The sequence below is a fragment of the Pezoporus occidentalis genome, unplaced genomic scaffold (assembly GCF_034315485.1).
Source record: "Pezoporus occidentalis ecotype Australia unplaced genomic scaffold, CSIRO_AGI_Poc_V1 ctg63, whole genome shotgun sequence".
NCBI classification, from domain to species: domain Eukaryota; kingdom Metazoa; phylum Chordata; class Aves; order Psittaciformes; family Psittacidae; genus Pezoporus; species Pezoporus occidentalis.
In genome coordinates this window covers 7662240-7687255 of record NW_026915977.1, presented here as the reverse complement: position 1 = coordinate 7687255, position 25016 = coordinate 7662240, and the positions used below count along the sequence as shown (strand labels likewise).

At 44.0% G+C, this 25016-nt stretch overlaps 1 protein-coding gene across 2 annotated transcripts in view; it reads left to right on the top strand.

Moving 5' to 3' along the window:
• The window catches only part of LOC134174816 (vascular endothelial growth factor receptor kdr-like), a 121961-nt gene extending 100306 nt beyond the window's left edge, over positions 1 to 21655 (top strand). For both annotated transcript variants that reach the window (XM_062640092.1, XM_062640091.1), the window contains exons 21-30: positions 312 to 477; positions 1020 to 1117; positions 2010 to 2132; positions 2230 to 2341; positions 5986 to 6085; positions 6651 to 6756; positions 8368 to 8492; positions 8736 to 8814; positions 12040 to 12134; positions 18758 to 21655. In XM_062640092.1, the coding sequence (XP_062496076.1) occupies positions 312 to 477; positions 1020 to 1117; positions 2010 to 2132; positions 2230 to 2341; positions 5986 to 6085; positions 6651 to 6756; positions 8368 to 8492; positions 8736 to 8814; positions 12040 to 12134; positions 18758 to 18962 (1209 nt within the window). In that variant the 3' untranslated portion in view covers positions 18963 to 21655. The remainder of the gene's footprint in view (positions 1 to 311; positions 478 to 1019; positions 1118 to 2009; positions 2133 to 2229; positions 2342 to 5985; positions 6086 to 6650; positions 6757 to 8367; positions 8493 to 8735; positions 8815 to 12039; positions 12135 to 18757) is intronic.
• The last annotated feature ends 3361 nt before the right edge of the window (positions 21656 to 25016 follow it).

Here is a 25016-nt window from a genome sequence, read left to right as displayed (position 1 = left end):
AGTGAAAAACTGGTATTAACTGAACTAGGAAAAGATAAACCCTCCCCAAAAATTACAGTATCTCTCTACTGATCTGTCAGTCTCCCCCAGCCACCTTCCTGCTAATTTTATGGTGGAATATTGCTAGCAGTAACATAGGGGGGTTCTGTATTGATAAATGGGAAACCAGGCTTCATTAGCTGTGCTATTCAGGAAACATCACATTCAAACCTGGTTTGAGCTTATCTTCAGAGGACACTGTCTCCCTGTGCCATTGAATCCGCAGGCACTGCTTCATCCAAAGCTAAAAATCAGGTTTATACCATTTCTAGTCGCAGGAAAACTCTGACCAAGCAGAGAAAAGTCTGGATGAGTCCAACAGTGATTTGACTGAACTGATCAAGAGGCGCCTGGAGAGCGTAGCCAGCACGGGAAGCTCTGCCAGCTCTGGGTTTATTGAAGATAAGAGTTACAGCGATTCAGAAGATGACGAAGAAGGTAAAAGAAACCTCCTTTATGCCAGGTCTTTTATTGTAAAGATTTCTGTTGCTTGGCTCGTACCACCCACAGCCCCACACTTTACAAGCCTGTGCACAGCCTGGCTTGTCCCTGGAATCACAAATCCTTTCTCCTGCCTGTGCCCTGCTCCAGCTTTCTCACAAAAGGAGATTTGCAATGATGTGTGCATATAAAAGCTGCTCCTGCCGTGTAAGAGGAGTAATAGCAGTATTTTACCAGATCTGTGGGGCCAGTCTGCCCCAAGTCCCATCACTCGCTCACTATAAATAGTTTCCTTCACTTTTATCCCCAGACGTTGTTTTCCCTGTAGCTAAATGACATGATTTATGTTGGATGGAACCTTTTTCATCATCTGACCTCCTGCCTCTAGGTCAGTGGTTTCTAAACCACAGCTGTAGCGGAGAACTCACGCAACAACACTCAGCCGCAGGGCTGGGCTCCCCAGCGTGCAAGTGGCACCCATGCCTAAGAAGGGTGAAGCTCCTGCTCCAGTGTTTTGCTCTGTCTGTGATCTCTTGTAGATGCTGAGGATCTGTACAAGAGGCCCCTGACTTTGGAGGATCTGATCTGCTACAGCTTCCAAGTGGCCAAAGGCATGGAGTTTCTCGCCTCCCGAAAAGTGAGCTCACTAGAACGTCAGGGCTGACCTTCTTTCACAGAGCCAGGAGTATCTGATAAGAGCAAATCCAAATATACTCTTGTGCCTGAGTGATCTGCCTCTTGCTCTTATATTAAAGTGCTGGAGATCACATTCCACCGGTGGTTAAGCAATAAGTAGCACTGAAGGAGTTGTGAAGGAATATCCATCATGTTCTTGGCTGCAAGGACTGGCATCTGTAACATGAGAGTTTAGATAGAAGGAGTGTGTACAGATCCTAAGACAATTCATGGAACTATCTCATAAATAAATGCATAAAAGGCTTCTCATAAAGATCCTTCTTGTATGGTCAACAAAGGAACTACTGAAAAATGAAGAGGGAGTAGCCAGCTACTTATTTAGCTTGTCAGCAGTGTTGGAGCCTTTTGGATACAAAAAGAAGTATGTTTGTAGCCTATGGGGTGCCTGCTCTTCAAGTAGATTAAATGCAATACACAGGCCAAAGTATGCACAACACTGAGCATCTGCACCTACTGCCCAGCTCCCAGGGCAGCACAGCCAGAGACACACACACACTCATGGCACTGCATTTGCAAATGGACCTGCAGCTGCTGTTTGACCTCTCCCAAATTTCCCCCAGAAGAAGTAGCTGGAGAATGGCCCTCCCTTTAGCTCACCATACCGTGAAGGTAATTTCACATAGAAAATGATCTGTGACACTTGGTTTGTCCCCTCAGTCATCGTCTCTTCTTCACATGACAGTACATTTCAGCACATTCCCACAGACAGTTTCCTTCTCACCAGAAGTTCATTTATCTTTCCGTTTCCCAAGCAGGTCTCATGCTTCCTGCTCTAGCAGGGGCTCCTTGTCCACGCAAAGTCTCTGATCTCACTTGTCCTCATTCCTCTGCAGTGCATCCATCGGGATTTGGCAGCAAGGAACATCCTTCTTTCAGAGAACAACGTGGTTAAGATCTGTGACTTCGGGCTAGCCAGGGATATTTATAAAGACCCCGACTATGTGCGGAAAGGAGATGTAAGTGGAACGTTCACCTTGGGGGTTTAGTCCTCATGGGCTTGGGCAGATCAGTCACAACAGGTCTGGCAACTCGTTGTGTCCTTTGCATTCCCAGGCCAGGCTCCCGCTCAAATGGATGGCTCCAGAAGCTATTTTTGACAAAATCTACACGACACAGAGTGACGTGTGGTCTTTTGGAGTGCTGCTCTGGGAAATATTTTCTCTAGGTAAGAGTGGTTTAAAACCCATTTCCCCTCTTATGGCTCTATTGCTAAGAGAAGCTTTTAACGAAAGGTGATAACGTGGTGCTGTGTTTCTACTTCACTTGGTGCAAGCGCACAGTGCAGATCAGGTGTAAAATACAGACATGGGACTGAGGTCAGCGAGAACCCCTCCTGGCAACAAGTAAATACTGGGAAGGGGGAACAAAACACAGTCCAGACCCCGGACCCAACATCTGTAATAACTGAAAGCATCAGAGCACAGAGGTAACCAGCAATCTGCTGCTTGGGACTGCAATACTTCTGTGACAGCAATGAAGAAGTTTCCCTGTCAAACTGTATTTTTAAGCAGCCCAAACTGCTTCAGGAACCCACCCAGCTCCATGGCTGCAGAGGATTATGCCACTGGTGACACAGTGGCAGCCCCTGGAACACAAGGGAGTCTGCCCACGTGACATTCCATCCCAGCTTGATTATCTTCCCCACAAAATCTAAGTAAGAACAATGTATTGGCAGCAGCAGCCAACAGGTTGATAGGAGAACCAGTGCTAGACTCTGTGTAAGTCATTCTGGCAAAGAGGGGGTAGAAGGTGCTCTTCTGGCCGTATCATTTACAAGCCAGAAGGAGTACGAATGGTGTTGTGTATGCACTAGACATTTCACCACACAGAGCTGTTGGAAATCTCAGCCTCACTGACATCTGGTTACTGTCCAGCAGATAAAGCCCTGAACCTGAGACATGCAGTCTTGCAGACAGTCGGACTTTGCTGCTCTCACATTCGCTTTGCGGAGTGGCAAGTGCTGTTTTCCTGAGGGAATTTAGGAATGTCAGCTCTGGCTTTCTAATCAGCACTCACAGACAAAAGAAAACAAGCACCATTGTCAACTTAAGCCGATGAATTTTAAAGTGAACTCTCTAATCTTCTGCTATCTCTGATTCATGGATCAGTTGAAACTGAGCTCTAGATTCCAAGTCCAGATCTGGATGCAAAGTCTGGAGCTGTTTCTAGCCTAAACTTTATTTGGGGCTGGCTGCAAAGATCCCAACCTGATTTCGGTCCAAGTCTCTGATTTGGACCTTTCTCTAGTTTGTATCAGCATGCAAAAGAAGAGAGTTCACACTCAAATGGTTGACACAAGTGGCAGTTATCGCCTTCTCCAGCGTTCAGCCCTGTTTATTTAGAGTCCTGTTCTTTGGCTGCACCACCTCCACGGCTCTGTAACAGCATCACCTGCTGAGTGTCTTGGAACACCACAGAAGGATGAGGCTCCAGAAGTATGGGCAATGCCTCAGTTCCAATAGATTATTCCAGCAGATATATTAGCATTAGCATGCAGAGACACACTCAGAGGGGACAGCCTCTCCATTGAGCATCTCCAAGAAACCAAATGAACTGAATACTGATGATGGCAAAGACCACTGCAGAGGGCAGACTGGTTGTATTATTCTCAAAGGTCCTGACAGGGCTTAACAGATGTGAACTTAGGGTCATTTGGCCTTTATTACTGAAGACTAAAAATGAAAATTAAATTGTAATTTAATTTAATGCAATTTAATTTTAAAATTAAAATAGAGTCACTTAAATTAATCAGTATTTTTAACTGTTTAAAATGAAATTTATCTGGTTTGATTTGAGATAGTCTCTTTGCTTAATGGAGGTGCTTACTTGGAGCAACAGACTGTCCTCTTCTGAATTCAGAGGAATCTACATTTCTCCACAGAGCCAGTCCCTGCCCTCACTATGACACAGATCCCAAACTATGGATCCCAAACTTCCTCAACCCATGGCACAGATTCAAAGCAGTCCTCTTGGCTAAGAGGGTTTTCATACAGCTCACCCAGGCATGCCTGTGGCTTGGCACTACTCACATCTGCAGCTCTCCTGATAAATATTTAATTAAGGATTTGTGTCACCGATTGAATTCTCTTATATAAAAGTTTTACAGATCATTGGGAGCCAAGGGATGGAAGTTATTTGTCATTGCTGCAGGGGATGTTTGGGCTCCCATCTGCAAAGTGCTGCTTTTTACTGGGTCCCACACACTTAGTACCCTCTAAAGAAGGAACAAGGACTGGCTAGTAAAATGCACTTCAGTTCAGCCATGGGTCCTTTCAGGGTCAGAAGATGAATGAAGCAGGATGGCTGCTTCCAGAAGGGCTGGCAGAATGTATCCATTATGGCGATACACAGGGAAATCAGGACTTGAGAGACTTAATTTACATTGAGCTTTGTGTTACTGAAATGGGCTGAGCACAACTCAGGTCAGGTAATGGCAGCAATGTTTAATACATCTTGAAATCACTTGCATGGTGCATTACAGAGTGTCAGTGTCTCCTGCAATTTGGATGTGCACTGTTCACAAAGCAATCAGAGCTAATTCGGTAAACAAGCACTGCCTGGTAGCATAACATCAGCATCTTATTACCCTCCTAAAATAAAACCAAGATCAAAAGAGTGCTACCATATCCAGTGTGTGCCACAGCTTGGAGCATTTTGGAAGAGATTTCCCCCACGGAAAACGTCATGTGTAGATCTCGCCACATGCTGGAGCCTCATCATCCCAAATCCAAGTTATTAGGCTTATCACATAGTCCCCTTGGTCACAGTGTAACTCTGGGAAAGGGACACCACAGGTTTTATCCATCTACTTATTCAGAGAGATCCTGTGAGTTGACAGAAGCCTGTTTTGAGAACTTTGGCTAAGGGGTAATGCCATGTGAGCTGAACATTTAATTACCAGGGTATTACGATCATAATGACAGGCCAAAGGCAAAACTAGGAAGGAAAATCAAGATATAAAACAGAAATGATGCTACTGACTATTTCCAACCTACATAACTCCAGAAAACACTCTTAATACTGTCACCTGCTACTTGCACTTCAAGGGAATTCTGATGTTCTGTGGCTAAGTGTCCCTGAGCTTTGAACATCAGCAGAGCCTATCTGCTGTGGGGAGATGCCCTCTGAGGAGGTTGCCAGGATCTTTGCTCCCCAGTGCACAGTTTTGCAGATTGAGTGGTCACATTCACAGAGTAGAATAACTCTGGCACCAGCCACACTTTGGCACCCTCTTCACTGCTTTGCTCCAACAGATTTCTGCTGTTCTTGTGCCCCCAAGTGCACAGCATCGGACGGTGTTTCCAAACAGGAGGGAAAAAATGCAGGAATGTTATAGATGGTACCTCACACGTGGATTCCTCGAGGGCTGGATACAGATCCAGATTCCATTCAATCCCCAGTGTTAAGATTTGATTAAATTCTTTCCAAATTCACCATCCAGCCTCTAGGATGCCAAAATGCGCAAATGTCGTACAAGAAAGGTCACAACCTTCAATGCACACACACATTTACACAAGTCATTCCTCTGATGACAACCATTCCCACCAGGAACGGAAATAAGTCTCACTCCTTCACTTGACAACTGCTAGGCCAACTTGTGCGCAAGTTAATAGAATACTCTCAATCCCTTTACAGCAGTCTACATCTCAAAAGTAATTACAGTTGCTATGAACTGTCCTCCCAGGTTTCACACTAGCAATTGAGTGGCCCAAAAATAAGCAGCAGAAATAACTGATGAGTGTTGATGCCACTGGACTGGGAAACAGGGATTGTGCCATTCTAGAGCCTCCTCCTCATTTCTCCCCCCAGGTGCCTCACCATACCCTGGAGTGCAGATAGATGAGGACTTCTGCCGACGGCTCAAAGAAGGCACCCGGATGAGATCTCCAGAGTATTCCACTCCAGAAGTGTAAGAGCCCCTGGTTTTGTACTGAGAGCTGACACGTGTCACTTAAGTGTTACACAACAGTGTACTGAGGTGTGGAGGGGAAGGAGACCTCAGGAGACAACAGCTATGTATTTTGGGTTTTGTTTTCAGTAAACGCTGTAGTTGTGCATGTCTTGGGTGTCCCAATACCACAGATGAATGCTAAAGACAGACTGAGTCAGCTTGACCTTTGCTGACCAGATTAAAAGATCTCCCCACGTCAGCTGCAGTTCATGAATCTCAGTTCAGGAGACTGCTGTGTCAGCCTTGACAGAAACTAGGCACCCATAACTATGACTTATTCCAGCAATATCAATGGGGCCCAGAAGTCAAATTCTAAGTTATGTGACACAAAAAGCCTACAGGCTCAGCTGAGACAGGACTATAGAAGGAAAAAGCATCCCATGTGGGAAGTAGAACAGAATTCCAATGTGGAGATGTGTGCCTGTCTTAATCCAAAACTATGACCAAAGCAAGCAATAATGAAACAGTTTGGAAGCAAAGCGCCTGTCCTTTTCCTTCCTTAATACCTGTGGTTTTTACCTAGCTACCAGACAATGCTGGATTGTTGGCATGGCGTTCCCACTGAGAGACCTACTTTCACTGAGCTTGTGGAGCGCTTAGGAGACCTTCTGCAAGCCAATGTCCAGCAGGTACAGTGGTACAAACTGTTCCTCAACAAATGCCTACCTATGGGCACGGGGGGAAGGGGAAGGTATGTTCATTCCTGTGCACAGGTAAGGACTATGTCGAGCAGCAGTATTAGATTTGCCCTCATAGCAGGAAAATGGCTACTGGGATGAGTAAAGAAAACGTTAACTATTCAAAGGGGATTAGAGTTCAAAACTAGATGTTTACCCATCCATAATAAGCAGAAACTTACAGTAATTAAAAAAAAGGCTCAGTTGCCCCTTAGAGGAACAATAGGGCTTTATCTCACAAACAGTTTTAATTGCATTCCAGCACAGTGAACAGCTATGGTGGGCTGACCCAGGCTGGATGCCAGGAACCCACCAAGCTGCTCTATCGCTGCTCTCCTCAGCTGGACAGGGGAGAGGAAACAGAACAAGGCTCCTGGGTTGGGATAAGGACATGGAGATCACCTGGCAATTACTATCATGGGCGAAACAGATTCAACTTGGGGAAATCAGCTTCATTTATTACTAATCAAATCAAAGCAGGATAATGAGAAAGAAAACCTTATCCTAAAACACCTTCCCCTTACCCCTTCCCAGGCTCAACTTCACCCCTGATTTCTCTACCTCCCCCCGAGCACTGCAGGGGATGGGGAATGGGAATGGCTCCATCAGACACAGGGGAAGCTTCTGGCAACTTTTCACAAGAACTGTCCCTGTAGCCCCCCTGCTATCTAAACCTGGCCACACAAACCCAATACAACTGCCAGTAGCTGCTCTGAACTTTCTGCCTCATTTTCTGAGACTATGCTCACCCGTGCTCTTCAGAGCTTTAAACCAATGCAGTTTAAAGCTCAGAAAGTCAATTACAGAATTATTAAACTCATAACAGTTAAATCAGTTGTTTTCTTCTTCAGTAAAAACACCCAGAGCCATTATGTTGCAATTTAATTGAAGAAGAAATCAAACACTCTCCTGCAGCTCCTGCCAGTTTGTAAACATGTTCAGTGAAGCTAAGTTGAAGAGGACCCAGTTTGCAATATGAGGAGCTTGTGAGTTTTCTCCTATAACCAAAGGAAATGAAGGAGACAAAAGTCCTGATAAGGGAATAGGGCCCTTCACTGCCTCTTAAAATTAAGAAAAAAGTCAAGCAAAGGCAAATTCGGACAAATAGTTTTTAGGACTTTAAGGGGAGAGCAGTTTCTGAAGGGGTATAATGACAATGCAGAGCTTACCAAGATGTGCAGCATCAATTCCCTGTAAGAACAAGAAACTAAACCCTCTAAGGCTGCCATTTGAAGGACTGGCTCTTCCTAAACTGCAGCTCCTTAAGTTGAACATAAGCAAAAGGTCTATTCCAAAATCTGTTAAAGAGTCGTATCGGCCACAGGGCTTTTGGGGCTTCATGCTGCTCCCTCCCTTCTCCCAAACACATTGGATGAGACTGGTCCCTTGGAATTCCCAAAGACTAGGAGAATGCAATGATAATATCATAGAATCACAGAATGGTTTGGGTTGGAATGGACTTCAGCGTAAAGCTCTACAGAATATAGTAACCTTATATATCTGAGATGCAGTACAAGATGACCTTTATCAGCTTCATGTTCTCTTATGTTATTAACTATATAGGATGGTAAAGACTATATCCCACTGAACATCACCTTGTGTCCTGATGGAGAATCTAACCCCAAAACTTGCCCTGTGGAAGAAAACTTGAACAACTGTGTTAATCGCTGGAGTGCAGTGGAAACTGGGTAAGGAAAATGTATTCAAGGGTGGGAGGGAAGGAAGATTTCAAAGAGGTGGGCCCTGTTTGTGGTCCTCTCTCAGTATGGCTGTTCTAAAGGAGCTGGGCGGCCAAATGTGTGAGGACATTGTTCCTGAGTTACAAGAGATGAAAAAAAGAAGCTGGGCTGTGCTGGGGTGTTAACTGAGCTACTCACTGGTGCAGCATCTGCTCAGGTTTCATGCTGACCCCTCCACTCTCTTGCTTTCAGTAACAACAGCAAGAAGAGACCGCTGAGTGTGAAGACGTTTGATGAGGTGCCAGTGGAAAAGGAGAAAGTGATGCATGAGGTGAGTGAGGTGACTGCATCCTTCTGAACTGGGTTCACAGATCACCCCTCACCAGCACCATGAGCACTTATTAGAGCTTTTGAAATCTGTTTGGTAAGAAAAGAACTCACATCAAGCAGAAGATTTAGCCTGAGCATCTCACACACAGGTTTGTGTGACAACAAAAAGGGACCTGCATTTAGCTTAATAAATAAAGAGAAGCTCGTTCATGATGACCTGGCTCTGATCAGGCTAAGGGGCTTTATATTACATATTTCAATTGGGTTTTCCACCATAAGAAAATGACAGCTTGTTGAAATGGAGCCTTTGGAAGGAAATGTGTCCAGAACACATTCTGGCTGCCTGAGACAGCCAATCACTTGGTGCTGGTGAGGGTGTTCAGCTCTGAATAGCCAAAACCAAGATTCGAGTTCCTGCTCTACTTGATTCACACAAAGGGCTTTTCCTCATCCTAAGTGAATGCATTTATTGCTAGTTCAATGGCACTGCAAGGTGAGAGCATGGTGAAAGGTTTCATTTTCATTCCAGTGGAAAACAAAAGCTTATTTTGTTACAGAATGATGGCTCTGCTTTTGGCTTCCTTTGAAATTACAGGTTCCAAGGGTGGGAGGTGGCAGATCAAAGTTTAAGGAGGAGGCATGAAGAGGAAAAGGGCAAGCATCAGATGGGTAGGAGCAGTAAAAGGAGAGAAGGATGTATGCAGTTTTCAGAAACAAGCTGGTCTGTCCCCCCTCCTTCAGCTAAACCATTCCTCAGGCCAGCTCTCCTGGGAAGGACCAAACATCCATATTTCATGTCCATGACAAATACAGTGTACTTCTCACCTGTTCTCCTGTTACCATGCACAATTATTCCCTAGTATTTTGCCAGATGTAATTCCTGTGCCTTTATCAGTGCATCTTAGGGATTAGAAGGCTTAGAATTTCTCTGACTCCTGCAACTTTCCACTTGCAGGATAAAAATCAGTCCCTCTGAATCACACAAAGACATTTACTAGATAGATCTGGCATCAGTAAGAGATAACTGCTGCCAGCATGAGCACTACTTTCCTAAATGCTTCCTATTCGTGCCATTTCAAAGTAAGTCCTAATACATTAAGAGATCAGAAATAAATGTGATATTTCAATGAGGATCTTCTAAAGCAAAATGATGGTGTGATCTGCTTTTGGACAAAGTAAGTGCACTTGGCTTACTAAAATTATCCTAAATATCAAGACATTAACGCTGATGAGATCTTTATTCCAATTAGTTGCCCAGGAACTCTTAAAAGTGCTTCACCACCTCCCTGCAATTGTGCTGCTTAAATGGAGTCTCTGTTGATATTCTTGTAGCAATTCTTCTGTAAGCAAAATGCAAAGCAGCTGGGGTTTTGACAGACCTAATGCATTTAGGACTTGACTTTGTGCTTTGAAAACCAGTTTCTAGACTGATCTGACTAGCAACTGGTTTATTACCAAAGAATTTATAAAAAGGCTTTGGCTTTTCATTTATTGTTTTCTGTGACTGTTTTTTTCTGTTATATTATATAAAACTGATTGTATTTTCAATACATTTGACTGATAAAATAAGACTAAATATTGAAGTCTTTTGCTCTCTTGGTTTTGACTGACAGGCAGACATGCAACTTTCCAGCATCACAGAGAATCACAGAATAGTCAGGGTGGGAAAGGACATTGAGCTCATCCAGCTCCAACCCCCTGCCATGGGCAGGGACACCTTCCACTAGACCATGTCACCCAAGGCTCTGTCCAACCTGGCCTTGAACCCTGCCAGGGATGGGGCACTTCCCTGTGCCAGCGCCTCACCACCCTCACAGTAAAGAACTTCCTTCTATCTAACCTGAACTTCCCCTAAGTCTGAACCCATCACCCCTTGTCCACAAAATGCTTCAAATGCAAAGGATCCCCCCCAGAACTTTTAGTGGTTTTAAACCACTTAAAACAAGGGCTGTGCATGTCTGGGAACCTGTGGAGGGCTCAGCACAGTGACAGCCTGATCTTAATTGCAACCTGGAGACTCAGCTTTAAGTGCAGCTGAATCACAGCCTCAATTTTAAACCAAATCAAGACAGTTTAGTTGGACATCTCATAAAAAATCCATAACCAAAGTACAATGAGCTTTATAGGGTACAGATCTTTGCAAAACACTTGAATTTACCTAAATGATACTGAACTGCCACTTCTTTAACATTTCAATGTTTCTAATAGCATATTTATAGTAAGTATTTTTCTGAGAGCAGCCAGCATTACTGGATATGCCCTTTATGAATTCCTGTCTATTCATATACCAGCTTTCCTACCTCGATGGTATCCATATGTCATGCTTGATATCAATTTCAAGTTTGAAAATGTCAAATTATTTTGTGATACGTTCATTTTAAAGGGTGCTCGTTCAAAACACAGATCAAAAACTTGATCACCACAAAACCAAGGCAGATGTTGTCAGGCTAAACAGCAGCATTAACAGGAAAAGCTGGATAAGAACTGATCATACAGCCCATAATCTGAAGAATGGGCTTAATGTCATATACCAGTGAGACATCGCTATGTGCTAAACTCTTTACTGAACAGCACAGAATCGAGAGTTTTTATGCGAACATTTGCCCTCTGGGCTGCTAGTTGGAATCTTGTGATCACACAGAACAGCTGGTAGCTCTTACATCAGTAAGTAGTGTTAGTATCCAACACAAAGCAAAACATAGAATCATAGAATAGTTAGGGTTGGAGAGGACCTTAAGATCATCCAGTTCCAACCCCCCTGCCATGGGCAGGGACACCTCACACTAAACCAGGGCACCCAGGGCTCTGCCCAACCTGGCCTTGAACACTGCCAGGGATGGAGCATTCACAACCTCCCTGGGCAACCCATTCCAGTGCCTCACCACCCTAACAGGAAAGAACTTCTTCCTTATATCCAATCTAAACTTCCCCTGTTTAAGTACAGACAGCAACCTTGCTGGCAGACAGACAGGGATCCCCAACCTCTACAGCCCACAGTGAAGTTGGATTCTCCTGCCCTTGCTCTGTCTGCTCTGCAGCTGCAGACAGCTGTATAAGGTGAAACTCTACCAACTTGCCTAAAAGCAGCAGCATCACCTTCCTCCTCTACTGAATTTAATGTGTTCAGTCTGACTCTTCTCCCACAGAACCATTTCTAATGTAGAAGCCTCTGTGCTGTCACTATCCCTTGGGGCTCTGCTGATGCTCTCTTCCTTTTGCCCCTCAGGAGTCAGACAGCGGGATGGTGTTGACATCAGATGAGATAAAAAGCCCAAAGAGGCTGGAAATCCGCTCCTGGCCCTACGGGATCATGGCTCTAGCGTGAGTACTTTGGGCTACTTCTTTCGAAGGCAGTTTCTTATTCAGGAAAATGCTTGTTTCTGATGCTGAGTTCTGGAGTTTTCTCTGTAATCTATTGATGAGATTTCTGTTAGTTTCCTCTGTATTAAACTCAGTGATCTTTCCCACCAGAGTTTGTTCTACATCATGTCACCATTTTTTTACACTGAAAGAAATGACAGGTGAGAAAAAGCTAGTGCAATTTCTGCAGAGCACTTCACATGAGAGTGCACAGCCAGAACCAAAGGGAACTTCAGAGGGGATAACACCCTCACTCAGAAAGAAAAGCAACATTCAAGGAGTTTGCTGCATCTTTTCAGGCCTTAAACCTATAAACTCCTGGATGTTTGAAGGCAGGAGAGAAATAGAAAGTGGGAAAGGGAAAAGGTTACCGAAAGAAGGCCGGAGAGCCTGGCAGCACTACCAGGGAGCACTCAAATGCTACAGATTCCGTAGGATAGGAGTGTGATCTCAGGAATAACATTGTTTAGCACTAGTTCTGCTGCAGCACTCTCCCAGTGCTGTACCTGTTGGCGGATTAGCTGAGATCCGGACACGGTTCCATGGTTTTATCCTGTGCACACGGTGAGGATTTCTGCCCAGCACCGTGCATTGCTATGGAGACCAAATGGCATCAGCTCTAAGAAAAGGAGCTCGAATGTCAGAACTGCATTACAGTGACACTTCACCTGGACTGATTCAGCTCTCAATCTGCATGACGGCATGCTGACACAAACCCACCACAGACACACACACACACAGAGCATCCCAACAGGATTTAGCCTCCTAATGATTTCTGTCAGTCACCTGTGACTGCTGTCTCCCTACTGCATCTCTCCTGTTTGGATAAATAGTTGGCAGAGGAAGGTTGTCTCTTCCCATTCCAGGCTTTCTGCTGAAAACCAGCATCCAGCCAGGTGTAGAAACACAGGAATTCCATAACAGCTTGTTTTTTCGAGACTTCCAGGAAAACCTCCTGCACTGCTCTCAGCCCACTGGGATGAATGTGAAGTACCACAGCTCAGCTGGCTCAGAGCACCCCTGCCTGACCCACACAGCTGGGGCTCTCACTTCCACAGGGATTCCATTCATTGCAAGAGACTTGATACATTCTGCGCCAGCCACACCATGAAGGACCACCTTAACAGAGCTCTGCTAGAAAAGCAAAGCCTGCAGCAAGCGGGGTTTGTTATCTCCTTATTCCCAGGACCCCAAGTCCCACTGAACACACAGAGGTGTGCTTTTTCTTGGCCACAGCCTTCAATGAGCGGTTCAGGTCCAGCTGAGATAGCTATCTGACCAGCTGCTTTTTTGCTTTTTAATCTTACAGGCTATCCTTGGCCCAAATAATACTTTTAATGTAGCAGCAGAGCATCCTGATGCCCTCCCATTTGGGAACATGACACCCCTTGGCACTTGTGCACTGCTAACTTTTACAAACAAGCCTCAAAAGCCTATAGAATAGTCCAGGAGAGGTCAGAAGGGAGTGCTGGTTTAATAGGGGAGATAAAGTCACCCTTGTTAATTGTGTATCTCTACCGAAAACATTTACCCTGGATTGTTTTCAAACAGCCTTTCTTTCCTAAAACAAAACTGTTCAAAGCTTAGAATGTTTTCTAAAGCAGGGTGGCTGCATTTATGATTTCTGCCCAAACTCTTGCTGTTTATTTATCTTGCATTCATTTCTCTGTGGAGTTTAAAATTTGCCAACACTACACCCCACGGAGTGTCAGTGTCAAGAGTTTAGTGAAGATGAATTTGATACTCTGGGCCTGGCACGACTGTTGCACGGGACTAACCATTCTGAGCTTTAAGCATTTTATGCTGCTGAAAGTCACAACAATTGCTGTAGTGACAGACAGAAAGATTGACTGCGATAATGACACTGGAGTCAGCATTCAGGGAAGCACATTCAAATCAGAGGGGATTTAATGATGGGATGACTCTGGTGTCAGGTCTCATCTCAGAATATTAACAGAGTACTGCCAAGCACTGCCTTAAAATGCTCCCAGAGACTCTATAATCAAGTTACTGCTTAAGATTATAATAGGTTTGGTATCAGCTCAGTTGTCCTCCCTCCCTCCCTCTCCGTTCTCCCCCCTAAAGCAATTATCCTGAGCTGCTCTGAAATAACTTCCCCAGTTCTGGCCAAGTCCCATGGCACCAGCTGACAGGATCAGCTGATATGCTCTGGGCTGTTGATGCTGCATCCAGACCCCATCACTGAGAGCTCTGCCAAAGCCAAAGTCAGTACTACTACTGGAAGAAACTGATTTTGCTCAGGAGCATCAGGCATTCATGTCCAGTGCAAGGTGCCCAACAGAAACACGTTTGCTGCCCAGCAGGACTCAGTTTCAGAAGGTTTTTGCTCTGTGATGAACACGTTGAGTTTGCACATGTATTTACTGTTGTGTCACACAGCATCTTGCCACTATGACCTTACTTAAGCTCTCCGAAACAGAAGTAACTTTGAACGAGTAACTACTCAGGAGTCATGTAAGCCACTTCTAGGATTATACTATATGCTTAGAGTGGCAAGGACTACACAGAGTGTGAAAGGCTGCGGTGCCCAGCCTGGTTTTGACGGCAGCGCTTTTCATCTCACTGAGGCAGTGAAGGGACAGGTGACCCACTTTGCCCCATGCCAGGGGACACACACTCACTGAGTGACTGCTGGAACTTTATGTTAGCTGAACTTTGCATTAGAAGTGTTTCAAAACAGTGAATTCTTGACTCTAGCCCCTGAGTCTCTCTGGCTCTCTATGCCAGTAGACTACTGATGCACTGATACTGCCTGGGAGGAAGCCAGGATTTAATTCCTTCAGCACAGCACCCCATCTAAACCATATTAAAGCAAACTGTGAATCAGTCATAACTATCAGGAGGAAAAATAACCCTTTTATTTCTTTTATTGTAGACAAATTTAAAAATATTAATCATCTTACTCTGTGCCTCATTAAACACCTATGAAAGCTGCAGCAAAGCCCTGGAGCTCCTACATGTTATTAGGAGCAGACAAACTGCTCCACTTGGCAATGCTCAGCCCAATTCTTCGTTTATCCCTAAACAAAGCCTCTGAACAAGGCCTGGAATTCTACGTGGAATCACAGAATCCCAGACTGGTTTGTGTTGGAAGGGACATTAAAGCTCATACAGTTCCAACCCCCTGCCACAGGCAGGGACACCTTCCACTAGAGCAGCTTGCTCCAAGCCCCATCCAACCTGGCCTTGAACACTGCCAGGGATGGGGCAAGTGTGGACACAGTTGTCTACTTGTTTTTCCTATTGAGGGCATCTTCCTGCAAAGCAATAAGAGCTGCTCCACAGCGCTGGGAATAAGCGCTAGACTTGGCATTCCAGTCCCTCACTGAAAGGGTGATTTTCTTACAGTCATCTCTCTTTCTCCACGTTCCTCTTCAAGTCATTGACCCTAAGATTCAGGCTAATAGAAACTGGCTCCCTCTCACATAAAATCAACAGCTCCAGTAATGATTTCCCAGCTCTCAGTGGTTTTCTACCTCTAACCAAAACTCCTGGTTCATACAGTAGGATGAAGAAGTCTTATTAGGTCATTTGGGCCTTCCAGCTATCACAGGATTATCCTGTGGAATCTTCTAACCAGCTTTGACACCTCTTCAGAAAACTTAAAAAAGACTGAAAGATTACTTCATATTCAGGCTAAAATTCTCTTCCTTTAGTTTAACTCCTTGACTTTTCAGCTTCATCTGACATAGCACAGTAAAAATGGGAACTGTTAAAAGCCCTCACTACCCACAGTATCACACTCAACCACACTTGTTCAAGCTCATGTCCAAGACCTCCTAGCTATATTGTGTCCCCATACGGACACAAACACAGTGGCAGCATTCAGATTCTCATCTTTCCCTTTATCCTGCCCCAAACATACATATTCTTGCAAGGACAAATGAGTTTTCAGGTTGGTTGGGGTCCAAAATATGACCAGTTTGGGTCAGTGAGCAGCTGAAAGTCACAGTACTCACATGCCTGATGTTCAGTATTGTGCCGTGCTGAGAACACAAACAGCCACTGGTATTCTCTGTGGGACTGGGCTGAGAAACTCGTGGTTATCAGCAGATTTATCAAAACTGAACATCTCCTTTATCACCTCCTGCAGCTGCAGTACTCACACGTCAGGCAGAGGCAAATTAGCAAAGGAACACCTTTTGGGGCAGTGGAGAAGCACTGAAGCAAGCCACGGCCTGCTTTTAATGAAATTAGTTAATTACACAACCACTATGAACTTCTGGAGCTGCATAATTGTGTGATTAATCACATCTAATGCCTTCAGTCAGAGAGTGTTTATCAGTGGGGTTCAGGGAGAATTCTTCTCTCTTATATGGGTGGTACAATTGGCTCAGAGCATAGAGGTTTGCTTCGCTCTGGAGCATCAAGTGCTGGCCACCAGCGCAGGCCAGGCTGGTGCCTGATTCAGTGTGGCAGTGTCTAGGTAGCAAATGAGATTTCAAGGACAGACAGAAAACGGATGCTGCAGTCTCATTTTCCAATATACAGTCTAAGCATATATACATTTCTCTGTTGCTGAGCATGAACAGAGTAGACTGAAGTACCATTAATATAGAGCGTTGAAGGGAAAATTGCAAGGACCCCTGGATAGCTTTAATTTAGGAAATGCATTTAGATGAAAGGAATAGTTCTGGCAGTTAATTGCATTTTGGTCTGCCATGACCTAATGACAAAACTTGATTCTGACCTAACTCATCAGCTTTCTGTCTTTAGAGCAAATATTAGATGCCGCATTTAAGAATCCTTCTTCAAAGACCAGCCTGATTTCAGGGATAGGCCGTTCTTCCCAGATATCCAGTCCCCTGACCTACAGGGGCAGAGACCTATCAGGAACACTTGCTGGGAGTCTAGATGGGTCTGAACATTTCCCATTGTGTGGCCAACCTAAACCCTAATAACATTTCTCCTTCCCCAGCACCCTGAGATATGCAGGCTGGGGGCCAAGTTAAACAGATACTTTCAAGCTCCTCAGTCTCCACTAACAACTTTAATACCTTGCAAATGCGAAGCCAGAGCATCCATGGAATGGTCTGACACAAGTCAATAGAAGTGAGCAACAAAAAGAAAAATACATAAATAAACAGTGAATCAAAGCTGTGGTTCATTTGCTTGTGCCAGGGAAGAATTTCTCTACAGAGAAACTGTGTGTGTATAGAAAGGGAGAGCTGCCAAATGTACAGTGTACAGAAGAAGTTTCCACTCCCATTTTTCTCTGGATGAAGAGGCAAAGTCTAAATGGTGAACGCAAAGCAGAATGTGCCACATTTGTGATGAAGTTCTCTTCCCCTTCCTCCAACTGCTGTATCTGTCTCTTAGCTATTGTTTGGTTTCCTGGAGCAGGAACTGGCTTTGCTTTCTTTCTAAAGCACCACACTCTGAATCCACCATTAAGTGCTGGGAAATTAAGCACTGCAGCAGTACAAATAAAATCAGTGTAATGAATTATACAACTATTTGATGAGGTGCTGATTGTTCAGATTAGGTTGGGGTCATTAGAACATGCATGAAATACACATACAGCACCTGATTTTAAACTCTCCCAGGCACACTGTAAGTCACTGAACTGAGACATGAGTTCTGCCACCATCAGCCTATAAGTAAGGCTGGTTCCAAAGAGATGCTTGTTAAAGGGTCCTGAGCAAAGTGGAGAAGCCATTCTCACACTGGTATTCTTGAGAACCAGCCTTAAACTACCCACTATCCAGACCTCTTCCAATGAATTCCTCTCATGGAAGAAACCAGGCTTAACAGAACAGTACTTTTAGGCAGTCTATGACAGAAAGTACCTTTTTTTGTCTCCACAACACTTGCTGCTCCTCAAGGTCACCTTGTGATACAAATCCCCTCCAGGCTTCTCCTACTTTTAACATTGAAGTTGCTCCATGTGATGGAAGTTGCTGTTCTCCCACTGCCTTCATCACCTATAATAAGGGAAGACAGCAGAAAATGAAAGCTGGTTCTGTAACAGCATCAGTCACAGGCCAGCAGCTGAAGTGCTGGAAAGTGCTGCCCTCTGCTACTGTACTCCTCAGTGATGTTAAAGGGATAAAGGATATAAGAGAGATTTTGCCCTACCCTGCAAGAGAGTGTTTAACACACTCTTGCTCTTGGTATCGTTTTAAATTAGAGTCTGTCATAGATGATTTCATCCTTTATTATACTTAAAGAAAAGTCATAGCCTTCAGTTCTACTTTCAGAAAAGTCGAATTTCTACTGACCTGTGTCAGAACAATGACAGAGAATATCAGTGTATGCACAAGACAGGTGCATTTATATCTAAGATATATATGTAGTGCACTGAAATGTGGTAAGCTAAACAGACAGGGCAACAGCACTTCCGGATTTACTCTTAAATCTACTTTTACAACACTGAGTTATTTAAATTACCTAATTCAGTTCCCTTATTCATCTGTAAAATGTCGCTGCCTTACAGGATGCTGCCAAGGTAACTTGAAATGCTTTATATATTTATTTTTAATATTAATTTTGACCATAAATTACACATAGAGACAAAACCCTATGGAGACAGGGTCCATATATCTACTGTTTGTTCCCAACAGGAGGAGAGCTGTTAGCAAGAGCAAAGAATCCATTTTATCTGACCACGAGGCTGTCAAATACCAGCCAGCGGTTCAGGTAGAAGAGGACACCATGGACTTCACACTGGAAGACTCTGTTCTCCTCCCTATGGATCCAAACCTGGAATGCCACAGCCCACCTCCAGATTACAATTCTGTCATTCACTACTCGGCCCCTCCAGTGTAACCAGCCCAACTCCGGGCATCTTGTTCCTCACTCACATTGGATTCTTTCATGCCTCCATGCCTGGATAGAGAGGCTGGGTAAAACCAGGAGGGAAATCTGACAGCACAATGGTTCACATGTTTCTTCTGGCACATCTCTGATGTGAAGAGAAACGTTTTAAGAGCATCTTCTTTCCTATCTTCAAAGGCCTATTGCAACATATGAGGTAAATTAACATTCTATCAGAATCACAAGAGGAGCTGTAACCCAGAACTGCTTCTGCTCCTTCCTGCCCTAGCTGGGACTGCTCACTGGCATCTTCACATTTACAAGTTCCTTCATTCACATTTTACTCCATAAGAGTCACTAAGAGTCATGTCAAGCCTGTGGTCAAAACCAGATTCATCCTCCTGGTCCTGCACACTTCCTGCAAGGACTGTTTTGTACGATGGTGTAAAGGATCAAAGGAAAACAACAGCCAGGTTTGGGAGAAAATCCAAACCCAAAGCATCATCCTTGACCTGGGATCTCCGCTTCTGGAAATGTTACTGAAATATTTTGAAATCCCAAATATTTTGGTTACAATTTGTGATTTAATGATTTCCATTGCTTATAGAATGCATACCTGAAAATGCTATGGCACTGAGAAAGCAGACAGCACCCATGTATCAAGAAGGAGGCTGGTCTTTTGGGCCATCAGGGAATACAATGTAGTTAAATCTGTTTCCCTGTGTTTTCTCCTTGTTCAAATAGCAATTTATTTAGCATACATGCAATAGGGCACCTTGATGGAGATGCATGCATAATGATTGCAAGGCAAAATCACTGCCTTAAGAACCTTCTTAAGCTTAAATAGCCAGAATTTCCCAGTGCACATGCACATGTTCGTGTGAATGGGCGTAAGCATAAATGCACAGACACCCTTGGCACCAGCAGGGCAGCAGCATTTTTGTTTCCTTTCTGCACACATACTATTTACTAAAAAAACAAATTAAATTAAAGAAAAAGGGATTTCCTTTGGATTCTGCGGCATATCCCAACAGTGTGACCCTGGGAATGCTAGCCCATGCTAAACTGCAAGTCTTGGTCCCATGCAGACCCCATGCATACTCACAACTACTTCAAAAATAAGCAGATCACCCTTGTCATTTAAACCACAACACAAAAAAGTTGACTTTAGAAGTCGAGGAAGGGAAGAAGTTTCTAGGTTGCAAGCAAAGATGGAGAGATGCTCATCGACAGTCACAGCTATAACCTCCTAAGCCATAAACCCAGATATATAAATAACCCTGTACAGTTTCTTCCAAGGTCTTTGCAGCTTTTTGCTTTTCTTCTTCTATTTGACACTGTTTTGACTTCTTCAGAGAAAAAGAATTTTTCTTCATTATTCCAAACTACAGAAAAAAAAACAAAAAAAAACAAAAAAACACTTGCAAAAGAATTCAGTTCCCTTGGCAAAAAGAACACTTCTGGATGATGGGTTACAGTTGGCTACACTGAAGTAAACACAAACAAGCCTCAGGTATTATTAAACGGGGAAGCAAATCTCCAAACCCCATTCCATGTTAACTGTGAACACTACAGCACCTGAAGTAGGGGTCCTTGGACACTGCACTTCTCCTGCTCCTTACCTTCAGAAAATATGTATTAAGGAAATCACTTGCAGTAACTCACTTGTTCATAGTGGACCTGCTCTGTACTTGCTTTATGGTCATTTTTGCACTTCTTTGTATTTCAATACCTATGTAGTAGTAGAACTGGTTCTTTAACAGAAGAAACTACTGGGAAGGAATTCATGGGATGAGCCCCATTTTGCTCACTGGATCAGTTTTTCATCAAGCAGGAACTGAACTATCTATAGCTCTGATCAAAGAATCAATCGCTTCCTTTGGGAATAATTTATTCATATGGCAAAAAGCAAAGAGGTGCAGACAGTTTGTCTGGCTCTGTTGGTAATGGCAGCAGTGTGAGAGGGTTTGTTATTGTGCCTTCTTCTGCAGGAGACGAAAATGACAACATCACTTATAAACTTTTAACTAACTACATACAGGGAAAGACCCTGCAAGTATGCTCTGTGTTTGGAAAAGGAATGGGAAACACTGCTGGGTGAATGGTCTGCTTCTGAGACCTTAAGAGTAAAGTGTCACCTCTCCACTTCATCGAGGATGGACGGTAGATGCTTCTCCAAGACCAGAGGAACACGGAGCATGCTTCCTAAATGGGACCCAAGCAGATGCAGCCAGGGCCCCTTCTGCCTCTCAACATCATCTATCAGCATGCTGAGAGATGACATGAAAACAGAGCTCAACGGCTCAGGTTTAACACACTAGTGGCATTGGCAGCCCCTTGGACACTCGGGGCTCCTCTGCAGTGCCAAAATCACCTTGAGCTGTATCAATGGCCACTTCTTCAGAGAGCAAAGACACCCCTGAACCCACCACAGTGGCCTTTGGGTGCTCTGGAGACGGCCAATGACTGATGTTTGGGCAGCTCTGATTCCAATGTTTATTTTGAGTGGAAGATTTTTTCCCCTCCTTATAGTAAATGTAACAAGCAAAAGTATTGCCTGAAAAGTATTACTGAACATATGTCTTCTATTTTATTTACTAATATTTTGTTTGTCCTTTCCTTTCCTCCCTTAATTTAATTATGGTTCTTTTCTTACAACGATGTATATAGTTTACCCAGTAGAAACAAATATAGTGACTCATTTATACAGTAAGATTTGTAACATTTTAGTCAAAAGAGATACTCAGACCTAACAGAGTTAAGTATTGTTACTAAACATTTCACTAATGCTTGCAGGCCAGGCGCCAGTTTACAGTACCTACTAGTGCCATTTTATAGCAGTTCTCCCCTTGGCTGTGAGTATCTCCAGCTCTCACTTACTCTCCCATGTTAGTTTCAGTTAGGAAACAGGGATCTGGAGGAATCTGGCAGGTTTATCTCATTCCTGGAAGTGTCACCATGCAGTTCATGGTAAGGGTGAGGAGGTTCTACTGTCTCTGTTCTAGCTGGTGTATTGGCCAGAGAAGGGGCACGTTGTTTAAATGATGTGATGTTTATTATTTTTGCAGACTTCTCAGGGATTCTTACTCCACTCCTGCTTTATCTAACCTGAGGTCAGTGCTGCCTGGCATTAACACGTACCTTTGTGGTCTTAAATGGTGCCTACTCCTACTGGTTTTATCCTCTTGTAACCCCAGAGAACTGGGGCAGAGGAACTCAGAGCTCACACAAATGTGCTGTCTCCTCTCCAGCAATCCTCTGCCGTGTGGGTGTCCAAGGGTAAGCGTCTTCACCTGTATGGTATTGCTCAGGCTGGTGTTTTTTGCAGTTTCCTACCACCTCTTTTCTCTACACTTCATCTATTTCTTGATATTTGTTCTTCACAGTCCCTTTGGATTCCCTTCCTCTGCCTTTAAAGTAAGATCAGGTGTAGGACCCATTGCACTCTGCTCTTTCCTGTATATTCTGTGCTTGCAGAGGCTGAAATAGATAATGTAGAGGAAGCTTTTTTCACAAGGAAAAGTAGTTGATACAGGTTTGTCTGGAATCTCTCTGTATCCTTCCCTGAATGAGAGAAGCTTTTTAATCTACTGATTTTTCAATAGTGGTATCTGGAGCAAAACGAAGATTGGTGACTGACTATGTGAATCTTATCTTTCTCCTAGTGCTTTCTTAGTGAGGTTCTTCCAGGTTACCCTCCAAAAAAAGGGCTCTTAACCAGGATGCTGGCCCCAAACCATCTACTCAGGGTGTCAATGAAGGTCAGAGAAAAATCTAAAGTCTGAGTAATAGTCTCAAACAAAACCACTGAATGCTGAAGATGGATACCTTCAGGTCTGCCTGTAGCCATAAACTTCTCTGCTGAAAACATCCCACTAATCCAAACCCTACTCCTCAGTTGAACTGCTTGGCAAAGGCCCAGGACAACCCAGAGCATCCAGGCACTTCTCTCCTTGTATTTATACTCTCATATATGTAGGAATGTTCGCAAGCCTGTAACTAGCCAGTCGTCAGTTTATGACTTATCTTCTCAATGATCCTCCATGTTGAGCGTTGGCACTGCCCTATCATGTCCTACCTGCTTTACACATTTGGTCTGCCCCTCTCAGGATGTGGTTTCAGGTCAATGGTCTCTGGCTCCCACCAGCACCAACTGGACACCACCAGGAAATGTGTGCAGGGAAACATCACTAGCAAGCAACTATACAAAGGTTAAAGCATTACTGGGTTTTCCTGAATACAGGAGACAGACAGGATCAGTATCCCACTCAGAGATCAGCCTGTAATTTTTCTCTTGCCATAAAGTGAAAATACAAAAGTAGGAATAACTTGTTTGTCCCTCCCTGCAAACAGTAATGGCCAAACCCTGGGGATCATTTTCCTGGTTTTATACTACATCACAAAGATACAGAATTTTGCCAAAGAATGACACCAGCATCATCTTACACAAGTAAACTGCAGGGAGGGCTCTGGGTTCAACCCTGTCAGGAGTCAGTTGCTGTGTAGGTGACCATGCAAGTGTTGAGCCCAAGTCCTGGCTTGTTTGTTTGATGTATGTTGTTTCATACTATGCTATCACAGAAAAGAAAACTTGCTGGCCTGAGTCATTTGGTCCCCAAGCAAATATGATGCCACAGGGCCACAGTTACAGGAAGAGTAATGTGGCATATGCTGAGTAGTGTCCCCTTGTCCTGCCCAGCAATCCTGTGCCACAAGAGCCAGCACATCCTAATTGCTCAATTCATATTCCCTTAGACCTTCAGTTGTCAAAGCAGTTAAGGAAAACTGGGAAAAACCCAGTAACCTGGGACTTAAGGAAAACAAACTAAGGAATGTCTGTCTGCCATGTTCCTGTCTGTCTGAAGAATGTATGCACTGAAAACAACGCTTTCTTATGTAGTCAAAAAGTGTACTGTATCTATTAACCAAAAAAATAAAAAGATTCTATATTTATACAGCCCAGGGCTCCTTTGTGTCATCTCTTGGCTTGAAAAGTGTTGTCCTTGAAGCAGAATATAAATAAATAATACACCAGTTTTGAGAGATTTTTACAAGGCAAAGATCTCAATATCTACAGGGGTTCAAAACTTGGGCCATAACCTGCCCCAGTGCCATTGCTCAAAGGCATCCAACCACTGCATTTGCTTTAAAGACTCAAACATCTCAGAAAATGAGGGGGCGATTTGCTGGAGACATCCTCAAACAGCCCATGAAACACAGAGATTGGTGTCTGGGTACAGTCAAAATACACAAACAAAGGGAACCGATAGAAAACAGAAACAGAATTCTGCATTCTAAAATAGACTCAAGTTCACCAAAGCACCTATGCCTGTGAAGATAATTTGCAGAACATAGAATCCCAGACTGGTTTGGGTTGAAGGGACCTCAAAGCTCACCCAGTTCCAACCCCTTGCCATGGGCAGGGACACCTTCCACTAGAGCAGCTTGCTCCAAGCCCCTGTGTCCAACCTGGCCTTGAACACTGCCAGGGATGGGGCAGCCACAGCTTCTCTGGGCACCCTGTGCCAGCACCTCAGCACCCTCACAGGGAAGAGCTTCTGCCTAAGAGCTCATCTCAGTCTCCCCTCTGGCAGGTTAAAGCCATTCCCCTTTTCCCGTCTTTTGGGCCACACAGGCCCAAATCCCCTCTACACATGACAGCATTTGATGATTGTTAAGATACAAAACTCCAGAAATCATGTTTCATTTAGTTTAGCACAACATTCCAAGAGGAACACAAATAAGGATTTCCCAATACACAGCCATGATGATGTCACTGATTCTCACTTGAATAACTCCACACACTGTTGAAATACAGAATATTCCATGCTCTGATTTTGGAGTTAAGGTCTAATATTGAGTTGGCTGAGGAAAATATCATCTCCCACCAACAGCCAAGTGCAGCCTGGATGCCATTCTCCTGACCAGTTGGCTCATCTTTCTGACATACTTTTCCCCATTCCTCTTCCCATTTTGGAGGCACAGCAGGTAACTACTGGCAGAAAAGAATATGAGATCTTTGCAGATTTTTACAGTCTAACAAATAATAGTTTCTACTTATGGCTT